The sequence below is a fragment of the Ambystoma mexicanum genome, chromosome 8 (genome assembly GCF_040938575.1).
Source record: "Ambystoma mexicanum isolate Mex_15411 chromosome 8, UKY_AmexF1_1, whole genome shotgun sequence".
Classification (NCBI taxonomy): Eukaryota; Metazoa; Chordata; class Amphibia; order Caudata; family Ambystomatidae; genus Ambystoma; species Ambystoma mexicanum.
This window is the reverse complement of record NC_090929.1, coordinates 900,618,385-900,636,171: the sequence shown is the minus strand read 5'-3', so window position 1 is coordinate 900,636,171 and position 17,787 is coordinate 900,618,385. Positions and strand designations below refer to the sequence as shown.

At 48.0% G+C, this 17,787-nt stretch overlaps 1 protein-coding gene across 8 annotated transcripts in view; it reads right to left on the bottom strand.

The window, feature by feature from the left end:
* Nucleotides 1-17,787, bottom strand: part of SHLD2 (shieldin complex subunit 2) — a 1,351,673-nt gene that overhangs the window by 305,932 nt on the left and 1,027,954 nt on the right. For all 8 annotated transcript variants that reach the window (XM_069610780.1, XM_069610782.1, XM_069610781.1 and 5 more), the window contains one exon: nt 7,781-7,987. In XM_069610780.1, coding sequence (XP_069466881.1) covers nt 7,781-7,987 — 207 coding nt within the window. The remainder of the gene's footprint in view (nt 1-7,780; nt 7,988-17,787) is intronic.

Sequence of the window (17,787 nt, the reverse complement as noted above, 5' to 3'; positions counted from 1 at the left end):
CGGAGCTCGAGAGGAGAGAGGAGAGATGCTCTTTAAAAATGGACGATCTGGAAAATAGGGAACGACGCTGTAACTTACGTTTCCTAGGCTTCCGGGAACACGAGGGAGAAACTCAAGCAGACGTCATCAAGGCGGTCAATGCAGTAATAGGGGTACTCTTCGATGGAGCCAATACCAGCGAACCCACCATTGACAGGGCCCACAGAGCAGGTGCACCCTCGAGAGGCCCCAGATCCGTCTTAGTTCGCTTTCATTACTTCTCAGAAAAGAGCAGGATCCTGGAACTGGCTCGTAAGAAGGGCCCTGTGGAGTGGGAGGGGGCCCGGATTTCGGTGTATCAAGACCTGTCGCCTTCACCCTTGCAAGACGCCGCCTCTGCTCCCCGCTGACAAAGATGCTCCAATCCAAGGGGGTCCGCTACAGGTGGGGATATCCCTTCTCCCTCTCCTTTGAATTCGAGGGCTACAAGTATGCCCTGATTACTGAAGATGATATCCAGAGAGTGTCAGGTGAACTTTTGGACAATTCCAACATGGAACTGGGGGAGCAGGAGCGCGAGCGAGCACCGACAGGCCCTAAAGGGAACAAAGCTCCCAAGGAGAGGCGCAGGGTGCGAGGTCAGAGGAAATTTAGGAGAATGACCCCAGCCTCGCCGGGCCCTCCAAATAGTTGAAGCGAACATCTGGTGCCTGACGACTAAGCCGGCATCTGCCTATGTGAATGGAGGGTGATGTAGCTATTTGTACTTAACGTTGAACATGGGGGTGGGGGGGGCTCGGAGTGTTGATTATGGCGAGTTATTGAGTCTGTGGAGGGGAAACAATGGTGGCCTGGTCTAGCGATCGGATGAAGCCACGGAACGACCAGGCGATTAGGGGGGAGGGGGGAGGGGGGGAAAAGGGGGAGTTATGTTGTTGGGGTTACAGTTACAATGTGCCAAGTTTTTCGGGTATTCTCACACCCCTGGGGCTGTCTTATATCGTCAGTGGGTTGTGGAAGTATTGTGGGAGTAAACACGCTTGCTTTTCGAAGAATGGAGCTATGAGCTTTTATCTGTACTGTAATGGATGATCCGCTCCAATTCTTGACAGTGGGGTCATTGAATGCTCGCGGACTTAACTCGCCTACGAAGAGGTCCCTAATTGTGAGGGAATTTGCGAGGCTGCGACTTAACTTTCTTTTTGTGCAGGAGACTCACTGGGTTCGGGGAAAAGAGCCTAAGCTCAGGGCCAGACCCATAGCTCAGATGTACTCGGCTTCTGTTCAGTCTAATAAGCGGGGAGTAGCTTTGCTGATTTCTCCTGGGGCCCATTTTGCGTTCAAAGCCTTAAAAGCAGACCCGGAAGGCCGGTATCTCATGGTGAAGGGGGAGGTGAGGGGTCGTTTGTTCACATTGGTTTGCATATATGCTCCGAATGAAGCGCAGGATACCTTCTGGGAGGGGATGAGAGGGGTAATAATGTCATTTTCTGAAGGTACCCTTCTGGTTGGTGGAGATTTTAACATGGTGCTTTGCCCCGAGAGAGATAGGAAATCTGATAAGCCTTGCCCCAATGTCCGTCACCACAAGAAGCTGGCGTTGGCCTTCCAGGAAGAGAATGGGGAATTAGGTTTGGCTGACACGTGCACCCCCGTGAAGGGCCGGAACCCAGACTACACCTATTATTCAAAGACCCATTCAGCCTTCTCCCGTATCGATTACATCCTGGTTGACGCCTCGCTGCTGGGAGAGGTCACCGACTCAGGAGTGGAGATTGTCCCTTGGTCGGACCACGATATGGTAAAGATTAAGATTGGCCTTCCTCCTGTCCCGGTGGCCGGATCCCGATGGAGGTGTAATGACCTGCTTTTGCAGGACAGGGAGATTCGCCAATCCCTCCTGGCAGCCATTGAGGAATACTTTACTCTCAATGACAATGGCGAGGTTGGAACTATGGGAGTGTGGGAGGCATTTAAGGCAACTATTAGAGGCACCCTCATTGGTATTGGCTCCAAGAGAAAGAAGGAGAGGGAACATGAGGAGAAAGGGTTAAAGGACAAAATAGCAGCCCTCCAGCCGGGGGGAAGTTAAGGTCACAGATGTTCCCCGGACATTGGGAGGAACTACAGGGGTTGGAACCAGGCTGGCAGACCTCCAGGTGGGTCAGACGGAAAGGAAGCTCGCTTTCTTGAAGCAGAGGTACATGGAAAGGGGGGAAAAGGCGGATAAAATTTTGGCTTGGAGACTCCGAGACATGAGAAATAGCAGGAGAGTGAACTCAATTCACACCTCGGAGGGGGACTCGACCGCGAGGGACACCGGGATAGCTGAACAATTCAGGCTATATTATGAAAAGCTGTATCGCTCGGAATATACAGGGGATGGGAATGTCGTTGACAGCTTCCTGGACTCCCTCCCGGTTCCGGGCCTTCTACCGGACAAAGCGGATTCTCTCGAGAGTCCCATCTCCCCGGAAGAGGTAATAGATACTATATCCTCTTTGAAGAGCGGCACAGCCCCGGGAGACGATGGTTTCACAGTCAAATTTTACAAGACGTATAGGTCCTTGCTAGCCCCATTCATGGCTAAGATGTTCAATGCGGCTCTTGTCCAAGGTTCCCTCCCCCCCACGATGATGTCAGCCTTGATTGTTGTCCTGCCTAAAGAGGGCAAGGATCCCTCATATTGCCAATCATATCGCCCCATATCCCTCCTTAATACCGATGTGAAAATATTAGCCAAGCTCCTAGCGAATAGACTGGCCAAACTGCTCCCCACCCTAGTGCATGGTGATCAAGTGGGTTTCATCCCGGGCCGCCAGGGGCCAGACAATATAAGGAAAACCCTCGACCTCATGCATGAGACAACTAGGCAGGGAGTGGAAGGGTACCTCCTCTCACTAGACTCAGAAAAGGCCTTCGACCGTGTCGAATGGCCGTACATGGGCAGGGTCCTCCGGAAGATGGGGCTGGGTGACAATTTCTGTGGGTGGGTCGCAGCACTCTACAATGGCCCTTCGGCGAGAGTCCTGGTCAATGGGGGCACCTCAGAGCCCTTTTCCCTCTCCAGGGGCACTCGGCAGGGATGTCCCCTGTCGCCCCTATTGTATGCCTTGGCAATGGAACCTCTAGCCATAGCGGTTAGAAATGACCCGGAAATCACGGGCATACGGTGTGGCGAGTGCGAGTTTAAGCTTTCCCTCTTTGCAGACGACATTTTGAGCTACCTAACCAACATTCAAGACTCCTTACCCCGGCTGTTTGATCTTATACACCTCTTCAGCTCTTTTTCTGGACTGAAGATAAATGCGTCCAAATCAAGTATCATGCCCATGGGCTTGGGGGATCAGGACATTGGAAACAACACCGATATTCTTGGGGTTAGAATTGAACGGGTATCCACTAGGTACCTCGGCACCACCATCCCCAGGGATCTATCCCAACTATACCAGAGCAACTTCCCGGAGATCCTCGCTCAAGTCAGTAATGACCTTAGGCGTTGGGCACCCCTCACGCTTTCCTGGCTTGGGCGCATGGTCACAGTGAAGATGAATATCTTGCCCCGCCTCCTCTATCTATTCGCAGCGCTTCCCATTGTGATACCCGAGTCCTTTTTCGAGGTGCTCCAATCTAGAGTTCTCATGTTCATTTGGAATGGTAACAGGCCAAGGGTCAAGACCTCCACCCTGACCCTCCCGAAGTCCCATGGCGGTTTCGGCCTCCCCGACTTCCGGCTTTACTACAAAGCTGCCCAGCTCAGGGTGATGTTGGAGCATATGCGGGACGACATGGGCACTTATTGGACTTATATTGAAGACGTTCACACCCACCCGAAAAAAGTTAGAGACCTCTTATGGGCCTCTCCAAGGGCTCTCCCCTCTCAAATCAGAACACACCCCACCCTAGTGGCCCTGTGGGCACTATGGAAGCCCAACAAAGCTAATAAACTATTGTCATCATGGCCCTCACCGCTGTCGTCGCTCTGGGGCCCCCCCATGGATCTGGGCTCTAGGGGTTTCCAGGACACTCAGGCCTGGTCTGATATGGGGTTGGAAAGGGTCTCCCAACTCTTGCGGGAAGAGGGCTTCATAGAGTATGGTAACTTGACCGAGGCTTTGGCAGATAACCCCCCCATGGTCTTTGAATACCTGCGGTTGAAAGGGGTTTTGACCCACCCTAGGTGGGCCGGCCAGCTTGGACGCCCCCTCACTCCATTTGAAACCATATTGGCTAAAAGTACGACTCGGAAGGGCTCGATATCCAAATTTTACGGGGTTTTGATAACTGCTGATCTAGAGGGTAGACAGCCCTTCAAAAGCATATGGGAAGACGGGCTGGGCATGCCACTGGATGACCATACTTGGAGGGCTGTATTTAAAGGTATTTTCTCGGGTTCCCTGTACACCGCTGCCATGGAACATAGTTTCAAGATCCTTCATTCATGGCATCGCCCCCCGGCCTTGTTGTCCAAGATGTTTCGGGATGTGTCCCCCTTTTGCCCAAGAGGCTGCCACCAACGGGGTACCTGGTTTCAAATGTGGTGGGGTTGTCCGGCCATACAGGTTTATTGGTCGGAGCTGCTCAGCTGGATTAGGGATATTGAGGGGTTTAGCCCGTCTCTTCATCCCCTGGAGGTTCTGTTGGGCACTCCCACGCCAGAGACTGAAGCTAATGTGTATCCCAAGGTCATCGGTGCCATGCTGCGAGCAGGGAGATTGGCGCTGGCCCAAAAGTGGAAGAGCGCCCTGGCTCCCTCTAAAGAGGAATGGCTCTGCAAACTTAGGATGATCTTTGTATATGAAAAAATTACTGCAATAGCAAATGATACCATGACTGATTTTGTTCAAGAATGGACTGCAGTCCTCCTGCACGATGATTGTGTTTCCATGAGGCTGTAAAACGAATACTGATCTAGGTTGTGACGACATATCCTCCCATGTACCCAAGATGAATCCTGATCGATGGTCCTCTTTTCGAGCCCCGCTGTCTCAAGTAATATGTTTTGCAACCATATGATAAGCAAGTGTTCTCCCCTAAGGTTTGAGAGTTTGCAACACCCCTAGACTTGGCATGTTATTTGTTCGGGGGGGTAGGGTGGGAGGGGGGCAAGGGGAAAGGGAGTTAATGTAAAAAAAAAAGTGAAAATAATACTGACAACTTGGTTTACATTGATGTTTTTTTTTGCCGGTTGGGTCAGCATTCTTGCTCAACCTCATTTGCGTATTGTCAATAAAAACAATTTGAGAAAAAAAAAATGTGCTAACAGGGCTCAAATGTGCCTGGCCTCTTGGGCGAGACTGCCCTTATGGGCAGGATTGGACTGATATGTACATTGGTATCCTCATTTCTTATGGCTCAGATAGCTCATCAGCTATTTTAGTGTTTGTTAGTTTTCAGTAGAGGACTTCACAGAGTGTTGCCAAAATCCTCAGTAGCTACTAACTGAATTAGCCACTCACACCATCCACTCTGACACCACATAAAGCATCTGCCTTAAATATAGGGATCAGGACCACGGCATCTCTGGAGCTGCATGTTTGTATTATATTTGCACTGATACTTTGCGTGCTATTGGAAAATAAGTTGAGGGCAGCAATGCGCTTCCAGGAGGCTGACAGTCCCACAAAGCCACTCACCCAATGTGCTTTAGCTTTTTGCAAATGCCCTAGTGATATAACATACTATAGCGCCTTCTTCTCGAGTTAGAAGTAGCTCTGTCTCTCACACTCTTGCTCTCTCTTCCCTACTCCCCCTTTTGCATAGCTAGGGCCTAATCATATATGAAGCAGCCACCAAGTAGCTTAGAGGCTCTGCAGCCTAGGCCTGGTCTCCCTCAAACCCAGATGTCCTTGTCCTCTCAGAAGCACTGACTGCAAAGGAAGATCGAGGGTTATGCACCTTTGAATCCCCCATTGAAACATCAGCTCTAAGCTATCCAGGTAAATGTTTCCATTCTAAACGGAGCAAGTGAACGGGTGGACCTTAACTCAGAAACTGTGGTTAAAGGCAGGGTGTTTCTTGCCTGGGACCTATGTCTAAGACACTATCTCACTGCCCCATAAGCTATAATTCTCTGTAGGAGACTTTCTTTTTAATATTACCACGATTTTTTTCCCCATTCTCAAATTTCGCCTTCATCTTCCTCCTCATGGCAATATGAAATATCTAAAATTCCTCCTCATGGCAATATGAAACAGAATGATTTAGGTATTTAGCGCTATGCTATGAATTTAAATGCATATATTGATACTCTTTTGAGAAGTGCTATTCATTATACAATGGATGCCAACATACACTGTGAATCAGATCAGAGTGGGATTCATGCGCGTGCCCTTCTCTTCCAGCTTCCAGCAGCCGAATACGAGCATCGAACATTTCAGGTGAAATTCATCTTGGAACAATGTGTTTTCGCACGTTTTGCAAAAAGAAACTTTATGTATACAAACACCTTTGTCAATGTTTCCTAAGAAAGGTGAAATAAAACTGAAGACATACGAGCAACCGAAACGTCATCCCTAATGTAAAGCATTTAACAATTACTTTTTAATAGAATTCTTTTGGTTCTCAGTAAAACGTTTAAAATATTTCATTGCCATGTCATACAATGTTAGGGGCCGTATTACAAATTCATTGCACCTGTTCAGGTACAATTTTACACGGTATTGGGTCTAGAGCTAAATTGGCCTAATGCAAAAAACATATTCTTTCAATGCATCTCTCACCAAAGCAATGCTTATCCTAGTGCTGATCCATGCTATATTAGGCCAACAATGTGCTGATCTGTATAAAGATTATGTTTCTTCAACTTTGATTGTTTTCCACCTTTGGTAGACTGTAGCAAGTTCTGCAGTTTACAACATTTGCACCCTAGAAGGGGGTGCTTGCCAATGCAGGCTGTATTCTAAGGTACACGCCCATGTTCCGAGCACCATGGTTAGCCAGCGCTCCCTTCCCTTCCCTTCCCTGCTCCCCCTTACTTTAGTACCCATGTCGTTTCCTACACGGGTGCTAATGGTGTCTTTTTTTTTTATTTTGAAAAAAAAGAAACTTACCAGCGGTGGTGTCCTAGAAGTCCTATTTCAATGTTGAGGACGATAACGTCCTCAACATTGAAAACAGACTTCTAGTACATCAGCACTGCACGCGGTGGGCCACGCTGTAAAGTTAAGTTTCCTTTTTTTTATAAAATAAATAAATAAAAAAGGTACTGTTAGCACACGTGTAGAGAACTACATGGGTGCTAATGGCAGTATGCCCCTTGGAGGCATGCAGACACTTTCAGTAACTGCACTTACAGGGTCGGCACCACCACCTCATGGCATATCGACTCAATATAAATCTCTATTCTTATGTTGTGGCAATGCACAAACTAAGTACAAATCAAGCCCTCCAACAATCAACAAGCACAGATGCTATTGACCAATCAGAGTGAAACGACAATGCAATGGACCAATTAGGAGTACTTGATGCATCACTGAGTGGCTAATTAACTGCAAACTACATGTAAGATATGAATACTATAGATATGCACTGAATGTGGCGCTCTCTCTATCCAGACCATAAAGCGAAGTGAGGAAAAGGTCCACTAGTAACAGCTGAGAGCTTTAATGGAGACAAGTGAAATACTTGGAATTTATGACATTTGCACAGTATTTTAGATTGTTTTCTTCACATATACTTCTTGACACTGGGAGATCTTTAAAAATAGAAACATCCTACATGGACGAGGGAGGGAAAGTGATCTCAGTACCTCACTTCTACAGGCTCTTCACATACAAACTGCTTGGCAGGGGCTCCTCACCTGAATATTTCTCCTCCAAGACAGATGCGATGTCTATGATTTTTGGTGGTGGAGCTTCAGGCTTCTGATAATTAGCTTTAAACTCCAGAGCTCTTTTATCATCTTCAAACAGACACTCACAGGAGGACCATGGCGTGGTGTGCAGCTCTATGTCTCCTGAAGTGGTGTTCCGTCGGGCAAATACATTTCGAAATTCCCATATGTGATCTTTGATAAGGAGAAAAAAAGAGTAATTAAGGTATTTTATTTGGGTGCTCAAAAAGTAAGCCATTTGTATATTTTGGGGGCAAGCACAGGTCAGTTAGTGTCTCAGTGCAGTGGAGCAAGGCAACTGAGGCGGAGCTCAAATCACACAGTGGATCCAAACCATCAACTCAGCAGTCCACAAACTTTGAGACATTTATCTTGCAATAGCAAACGACCCCCCATAGCTCATTTGAACTCAATAACCTCCAGAGGTGGTAGAACATCTGACTGCATTACTTCCTGTAGCAGGTCAGAAGTTAAATAGTGACAGATTAATGAAGTTGTTCCAGGGAAAATATTTCCACACCAGGTGGAGTGTGATATTTAGGAAGACCAAAGGACACCTGCCACGTGCACAGAAGTAATATCTGTGCTTGTCACCTTGTGACCCAAATATTTGACCTTGGAACATGACGTATATTAAGAGCTCACTCAGAAGTAAGAACAGATCATTACATTAATAGTCTCCTTGTTGCCTGTTGTTCACACTGACCATATTGAGTTTTGCATTTCCGACTGTCCCTTAAATGAAGCCACTCCAAGTGCGCACGCCCCAGTATGATAATTTGCAAACAAGAATCCATTCAGGGAACACACATGCCACATTATTGTGCAACTCTAAGCAGCTCGATGATTGATTGTATAGGCTGGCGGAAAGGGAACAGAACACTGGCTTTTATAGGCATGTACCTACTTACATCTAATAGCCCAGAGACAATTCACTTTGTGATCATCGCTATATACAAATAAATGATAAGGATATATTCTGTCTATGACAGAAGGTATCATTTCTTCAAAGCACAGTGATTTAAACTCTGAAACTCAAATTAGAAGACAATTTGAAATAATCTGAAGGGGCGAACAATCGCATAAAATAACCAACAACCTGGAAAATATGCTTACACTTGCAAGCATGTTTTTTTATTTTCAAAAAAATTCCATTAGGTTAAAAGATGTCATCAAGACTTATCATGGTAAACCTAATAGACTGCATTAACAAAGGACCTACTATAGGACCTAAGGAAACTAGAAGCATCTTTATTTTTATCAATATATGTGCAGACGTTACACTGACATTATCAGAGCTACAATCAGTTCATGTACTTATTGCAAATTGTACACTAACATTCTGCTTGTTTGCATAATTGCGAGAGAGAGAGGGGTGCAAGGGAACGCAAAGGCTTCTACGAGCTATGGCTGAACTTGTACCACGCACAAATATGCTCAGAAATGTTTCAATCATAAAGGTAAACAAATAGAAACAGTACACCTGCTTTGCCGCTCTAATGGTACCATGGGATCTATACTCTTCGGAGATGTGAGTCAGCAGGGCATTATATTGCAGAAGGTAACAATGTAGGCAACATGGTTAAGACAGAAAAAAACACAGATGGCTTTGCTAAGATTAGGAACAGGGAACAAACCAATCTCTAGGGGCCAAGGTAAGGAAAGGGGTCAGCGTGCCCAGGATGTCTGAGAAAGGATACCTAGCCCAAACGTTCACTTCCATGGTCACTTTTAGAAGGCTCAGCAGCATCAAGCTTCCCCATGAATCAGAAGCAGAAAATAAAGTCCAGGCATACTGAGCGAGCATGAGAGGTAGCATGCTGCCTAAGTGCTTGGAACGGCTCGATTGGAGGGCACAGCCCAGAAAAGGATATCACAGCTGGCTCTCTGTGCAGGATGGACAAGTGTTGATGTGCCACAGCACAGAAGGTGATTGCATATATGAAATATTGTGCAGCTCGGTTGGGTGTTAAGATGCAGCTCATGGGCCTATTAGCGCCATGGCTACCCCCTTACCACATACCGGGTCCGGGTTCCCTGAATGGGGAATTACTGGGCCATTCCAACCTTGGAGGACCCGGTATTATCCCATTCAGGGAATGCATCCCCATTTCCATTCAAGCCCCCATAGGGCTCAATGGGAATGGGGACCTTGCTAACAACGGGCCCGTTAATAACGGGCCCACTGTTAGCATGCTGGTCCTTTAGCGGCTCCCACTAAGGGCGCCTGGTAAAACCAGCCGCCCTTAGCGGGACCCGCTAAAGGACCTCGTAATGCGGCATTAAGGGATTAACGGCACCGGCAGCCTTACCGCCGCTGTTAACCCCTTACCACCTACCTCGGAACGAGGCCCAATCTCTCGAAATGAGCTTGAATTCTTCATCAGCAGTAATGAGAGATTAAATGTCTCATTACTTGCAAGGGTGCTGGAGGTCTATAAAGGAACCCATATGAATCTTGAGCATTGTACTGCACTCCCACACAGAGGAGAATTAGATGTGTTTCTTAAAGAGACACTGGGCCTCATTACGACTTTGGAGGTAGTCATGGCGCTATTAGTGCCATGGCTGCCTCCAAAATCGTGTCCGGGTCCGATCTGGTGGAGTGGGGACTTACTGGGACATTCCGTCCTAGGCGGATCCGGTAAGTCCCCATTCCAAATGCAATTCCCCATTCCCATTTGAGCCCCCATAGGGCTCAATGGGAATGGGGAAGGCTCTAATTACAGGCCTGCTAATGGCAGGCCCGTAATTAACGCCCTCGTCCCCTAACGGGACCCGTAAGGGACGTGTGGTCTGACCACACGTCCCTTGCGGTTCCCGCTAACGGACCTCGGAAATAGGGCGGTAAGGGATTACCGGCACCTGTCTCCTTACCGGTGCCCGGTATCCCTTACCGCCCACCTCGGAATGAGGCCCACTGTCTCTACTCTGAAAACGTAGCTGCTCTGTTCAAAGGGACAGGTTCCTCAGCTCGTGTCCCTGCTATGCCTCAGCAAAGTCGAGGGTCTCTATAAAATGTCTTCATCCATATCGAAGGAGACTCTGAGTTGTCAATACAATCATCAGTGTTGCGGATTTCCATTTCATTTGTGCCAACATACTACAATGGTGTTGATACCTTCTAAGTCATCTGCTAGCATCTAATGAAGGTGACTTATTTTATAAATGATAACACTGATCGCAATTCTTGTAGGCCTTCACTTTCAGTCAAGTCACTTTGGGGCACAGCAAATCATGAAGGGAGAATTAAAGATGGTACAAAGAACTGTCCACGAGTCAGTGCACATATCTAGCAATTAGGAGAACAAAAAGCCTCTGCATCCAATTACCTTCCCTTGCCTGATCACCCACTGTAGAGCGGTATTCACTAGACTGGTTATGGATTCAGCTCAACCCTTAGACACCCAGCTGTTGGGGTGTGAAAGGCTCACTCAAAGCTGAACAAGACAGTTTCTGGATGGGAATGTAAGGATAGCCATCTGTTCAGAAGGGAAGAGCTTCCCCAGCAACTGCTGCTGATCTAATGAACCAATGAGATTGAGGCACATTGTGTTACTTAAATATTGGCAACATCATAATTAAATTTATTTATTCTCCTTTGACAGAATATTGCTTAATGTTTACCCATGTCTAGCATTCAATTTGTAGAGTGTTAAGGCACGGCCACCAGAGCACTGGAAAAGCCAATGTAATTGAACATTGGGGATTAAGAATTAAAATAAAACCCCATTGCGGCCAGTCTACATTAAGCCTTGGAAAATGCTCTGATTCATAGCATATCATAGAGCCATATAATTTAGTAGTGCTAGTGCCTGAGGTGCTAAAAGAAGTTGGCACCTAAATTAATATGACAACTGACTACAAGGTATTGCATGTGCACATCTTGACTTGCTTTGATATCCATAAATGTGGTAAACTGCACTGTACATCCACACCAACCGCAACGTGTATACAGCCTGCTCCACAGCACATCTGCACCAACCAGAACTGTGTTGTGACAGGGCCGGCAAACCGGATTTGTCAAGGGAGGAAGGGAATATCCCCAAGAGCGCTGTGCCGGTGTGTGTGCCGGGGACCCCCTTCCCTCCCTTACATGCCTGCAACGGCGGTGCTCCCTGCACCGGAGAAGGCCAGCGAAGCCAGGCCGCAGAAGGAGCCAGATGGAGACGATGCTACAGCAGGCCGCTACGTTTCCCGCTATGTCACAAGGTAACATCTGCAACACCGGCAAGCCCAAGACATGGCCTGCCAGCCCTGCAGAAAGAGGAGCAGCTGCTGGGACAACACCAGTCGCTGCAGAAGAAACACAGAATAAACCCACTAAACCACGAGGGACTTTGTTTAAAAAGGGGAAAAGTCCCCAGCAAGACTTGTGGGTCTTGAAGAGCCAGTATAGGCTCCATGGAAAAAACGCAGTAAAGGTGTGGGGCTTACTAGCCATTTTTAGGCCATGAGAAGCTCTCCCATGGCCTCCCCCTGTCACGCCCTTGTGAGCCATGTAAGTAATTGGACTGGGTAAGTACCCAATCCTGGGAGGGGGTAGGGGTTTTAAGGAGGTGTGTGTGAGTGTGCAAGTGTGGGTTAGTTGGGTGAGGACCAGAGGCAGTAGAGGACGTTTGAGAGACCAGAGGGGGCAAGAGCGATAGGAGAGGGCAGGCAATTGTTAAGGAGGGGGTCTGTGGAGTGTTTGTGTGAGAGAGGGGAGGGTGTGAGTATTAGAGTTAGAGTAGTAGTAGTGGCGGAGTGGAGTAGCGGTAGCGGGGGTGGTTTTGGCAGTAGTAGGAAGTAAGTAGGTAGTGGGAGTAGCGAGTGAAGGGGATAAGAGATAGGGCAGTAGTCAGTAGTAGAAGGGTTGTGCAGGGCACAATATCCTTGTGTGTCCCTGGGGGTCTGGCCAGGGACTAGCAAGGGGGTTGAGCAGGGCACAATATCCCTGCGATCCAGAGAGAGAAAGAAGGGATAGTGGCGGAAAACAAAAACAGTAATAGAGGGAGAGTGGGAAGAGTGACAGTGAGTGGGAGAATAGGAGTAGTTACTTGGCGTAGAGTGAAACAGTATGAATTGGGGACGTAGAGTGGGAGGAAGGAGGGAAGAGATGATACCAGAGATAGAAGGGTAGTTGATGGTGAGAGTTATAGTAAGAACCGTAGTAGGAAAAGAAGCAGATCGAAGGGTGTAGGTTGAAAGGCAGAGTGAGAGCCTGGAGAGACAGTGAGGTGGTGGGAGGCGAACAACCTAAGAGACCAGTATAGCGAAGGGTGAGATACAAGAGGGTGTGAAAGGAGCAAGTGTGATACTGGGTGAAAGAAAGCACCATTCATCAGTCCCTAAGACTACTAAGCGGGCGTAGGAGAGGGAAAGATTACCAGGGAGTCAGCTAGCCAGCAATTCAGGGAAAACACCAATAGCCCAGAAAGCAAAATACAGATAGGGGTTACCGATCCTAGTGCTACTACTATCCCTGATAGGGATGTCTGGGTTAGAGAGGCAGGAACAAGGCCAGGGTAGATGAGAGAGGGCCGGCCCTATCGCCAAATATTCCAAGACCCACTAGATCCAGACACCATTGCCACAAGAGATATGGCTATACCATCTACAAAGAATTTGAATAAACACCCTTGAGCTCTATATCGGAGTCAGCGTGGTTCTTTGTGGCCAGCCACCCTGATATAGTGTATAAACACCTCCGCACTGAACTGTACACCCACACTATCCACTGCACTGCAGACATGCACACAGCTCTGCACACACACTATACCCACACTGCACACAGCCCCTATATACTGCTCGACACTTGCACACACAAAACTACACATCACTACCCTGCATTCACACACACATCACCCCTGCACTTCATATGCACGCATAAGCACATACACACACACATATTCTGCCCCAGTACTGTACAAACACCATACATAGTACTGTGCAAACAGCACGCTCAGAACTGCACTGGACACACACACACCATTCCAGCACTGCACTGCACACAGATCGCCCCTCAGTGCAAACAGTGACCCTGCCCCAGTGCCAGGCATATATATATATATATATATATATATATATATATATATATATATATATATATATATATATGGGATACATTACTCACCGTAATCGTATTTCTGATGCTTGTATCTGCTTAGATTCACATGCTGTGCATAGGCCGACATCTAGTGGAAGCTGCGGAGTATTACAGTTTGTTTTTCGAAAGTCGAAAATGGGCGTCGACACAGGCGTGCCAGTAATACTATCCCTAGTGTGACGTCCACTGTACCCAAGATCCCTCACGCGTGTAGGATCCTCAGATTGTATTTTTTCTGACATGAGGAAGCATGAGGAGTAGCGTGAGTACAGATAATCCAAGCAGATAGACAGAAAAGGTAAGACTACAAGCAATCATGCGCCTTCTCTCGGAGGGGAGGAAGGGTGGGTCGCATGTGAATCTAAGCAGATACAAGCATCAGAAATACGATTACGGTGAGTAATGTATCCCTTCTGAGGCTTGTGGAATCTGCTTAGATCACATGCTGTGCATAGATTAGCGAGCAGTACCAGAAGAAGGAGGTGGGATGTGAGAAGGGTCATGAGCAAACAGGTGTCTTAGAACCGCTTGTCCCACTTGTGTATCTGTCTTGGAATGAGTGTCAATGCAGTAATGCTGAGTAAAAGTGTGAATAGAGCTCCAAGTAGCCGCTTTGCAAATGGTGTCGAGGGGAACATTTGCAATGAAAGCCAGAGTGGCACCAATGCCTCTAGTAGAGTGGGCCCTTGGCGTAAAAGGCAGAGTCTTGTCAGAAAGAGAGTAACACAGCTGTATACAGTTGATAATCCACTTCGAGATAGCGCCCTTAGAGACGCGATCCCCCTCTCTGCCTGTAGCTACGGAGACAAACAGTTGATCTGTTTTCCTTAGCGGTCTGGTTTTATTTACATAGTATAGGACCGCCCTACGCACATCTAGGGTGTGTAGTTTCACCTCAGCCGAGCTTTGCGGGTTCTGGAAGAAAGCCGGAAGCTCGATGGACTGGTTTACATGGAACTTGGATATGAATTTAGGTGAGAACCTAGGGTGTGTGCGTAAAACCAGTTTGTCCTTGTGGATAGTAAAGAAAGGATCCTGCACTGACAGAGCCTGAATTTCACTGACCCTTCTTATGGAGGTAATGGCTACTAAGAAGGCCGTTTTATAAGTCAGGTGTTTGAGACTACTTTTATGCATGGGTTCGAATGGGGGTCCCATGAGCTTAGCTAGCACCACGTTGAGGTCCCATCCTGGCGGTGGGTTCGAAATAGGAGGGTGAAGTCTCTTTACTCCTTCCATGAAGGCTTTAACCACTGGTACTTTCCACCACGAGACCTTGTTATGGGATGTGGTGTAAGCCGAGAGGGCTGCCAGGTGTACTTTCAGCGAGTTAAAAACCAACCCTGCATCCAGCAGGTGGAGCATGTATGTCACAACGTTGGAAGGAGTGCAATCAACCGGGTTGATTTGTTTATTCTGGCACCAGATAACGAATCTTTTCCACTTATCAAAGTAACAGTGCCTTGTATTTGGTTTCCTGGACTCCTTTAGAATGTCCATACACCTCTGTGGTAATTTGAGATGTCCAAACTCTATGACTTCAGGAGCCATGCTGCTAGGTTCATAGAGTTGGGTTCCTGATGCACTGTTTGACCCTGTTGCTGGGACAGTAGGTTGTACCAGGCTGGGAGTCTGATGGGTTCGCACACCGCCATCCTGCGTAGGTGTGGAAACCATGGTTGTCTCGCCCACATGGGAGCAACTAGGATGAGCGTCATAGATTCCTTGTTCATCTTGTACACCACCTTCCTGATGAGAGGAGTTGGTGGAAAAGCGTACGCAAACATCCCTGACCAGTTCATCCACAGGGCATTCCCTTGGGAGTCCGGCTGGGGGAACCTGGATGCAAATCCTGGGCATTGTTTGTTTTCGCTTGTGGCGAATAGGTCTATAGTGGGGAAACCCCACTGAGAGAAGAGATTTCTTACTACGTCTCTGTGAAGGACCCATTCGTGTTCTTCTGGGAGGGAGTCTCTGCTTAGAGCATCCGCTAGGGAATTGAGCTCCCCTGGAACATGTTGCGATGACAGGAAGATGTTCCGTCTGAGTGCCCATATCCATATTTTCTGGGCAAGCTTGGACAGATTTGGCGAACGAGTCCCCCCTTGCTTGTTCAGATAGAACATGGCTGTCGTGCTGTCCGTCCTGATCTGCACCGACAAGTTTAGTAGATGGGGCTCGAACGCCCTTAGCGCTCGGAATACTGCCAGAAGCTCTAGCAGATTGATGTGGTTCTTGGCTACTGAGTGAGACCAGAGACCCTGAGCTGTGTGGTGGAGATGGTGAGCTCCCCACCCAGTCAGGCATGCATCTGTAGTCACCACGGCTTGTACTTCGGGATCGTAAAAGGGTTTCCCCTTTGCGAGATTCTCTCTTGTCCACCAGTGTAGGCTCTGTACGAGTGTTGGCGAAACGACCACTAGATCGTCCCAATGACCACTTGCCTGAGACCACTGTTTCGCCAACCATTCCTGCATGGGACGCATGCGCAGACGCGCGTGGGGGACCAGGTAAATGCATGACGCCATCATGCCCAGTAACCGCATAGCTTTGCGTACTGTTATCTGTTGACCTGACTGATAATGCGGAATTTGCAGAAGTATATTCCGAATTCTCTCTTCCGAAGGGAAGGTCAATCCTTTCTGAGTATCTAGGATAGCTCCTAGAAACTGTTTTGAGGTGCTTGGCACCAGACTTGACTTTTTCTCGTTGATGGAGAAGCCTAATTCGTGGAGGAGGTCGATAGTCCTCTGAATGTTTGACCTGCAAATTCCTGGGGTTTCCCCCGTTATGAGCCAGTCGTCCAGATAAGGGTACACCGGGATTGCTTCCCTGCGTAGGTGTGCAGCCGCCACCGCCAGTACCTTGGTGAATACCCTTGGTGCTGAAGCTATCCCGAAGGGCAGTACCTTGAATTGGTAGTGGCGACTGTCCACCTTGAAGCGCAAGTACTTTTTGTGCGCTGGGAGCATGGAAATATGAAAATAAGCGTCTTTCATATCCAAGGTTGCCATGTAATCCCCCTTTTTTAGGAGGGGGATTACATCTTGTAGCGTGGTCATACGGAATTTTTGGGGCTTGACATATTTGTTGGCAGGCCGTAAGTCCAATACTGGGCGCATTGTCAAATCTTTCTTTGGCACAAGGAAGTAAGTTGAATAGATACCCTTGTTTACCTGGTGTCCTGGGACGAGTTCTATCGCGTCCTTTTCTAGCAGAATGGCGATCTCCTCGAGAAGGATCCTTTGATGCTCTAGGGAGTGCACTCTTTGTCGTGGAGGATGATTCCGGGGACGCTGCAGTAGTTCTATACAATATCCTGCGGATACTGTTGACAGCACCCATCTGTCTGAGGTGATCCCTTCCCAAGCCTGGGTGAAGGTGGAAATGCGTCCCCCTACTGGGGTTGCGTGGCAAGGGACCCTGAACTGAGCGTCACTGTTTTGGTGGAGGCGTGCCACCGCCCTTGTTGGGGCTGCCTCTGCCTCTTCCACGACCTCTCTTGTTACCCCTGCCGTAACTCTGGGTAGACTGCTGGTTGTTATTCCATTGTGTACCTTGTCCCTGGGCATAGTTGCCTCTTTGTGAATTTTGGCCGCGTGGGCGACGAAAATTATTGTTCCCCCTCTGGTTAGGGGGTTTGTTGGTAAGCTGGCCAAGGGATTTGAGAGTCTCATATTCATCTTTGGCATTTTTAAGTGCGTCTTCGACCGCTTTCCCAAACAATAGGTCGGGTTCCACTGGCTTGTCTATTAAAGAAGCCTGGGTTTCTGTCTTGAATCCCGACTGCCGTAACCACGCATGTCTCTTGATAACAGTACCTTCTGCTATCAATCTCCCTGCGTTGTCAGCGGCGTCGAAAGTTGCTTTTAAAATGCAACCAGAC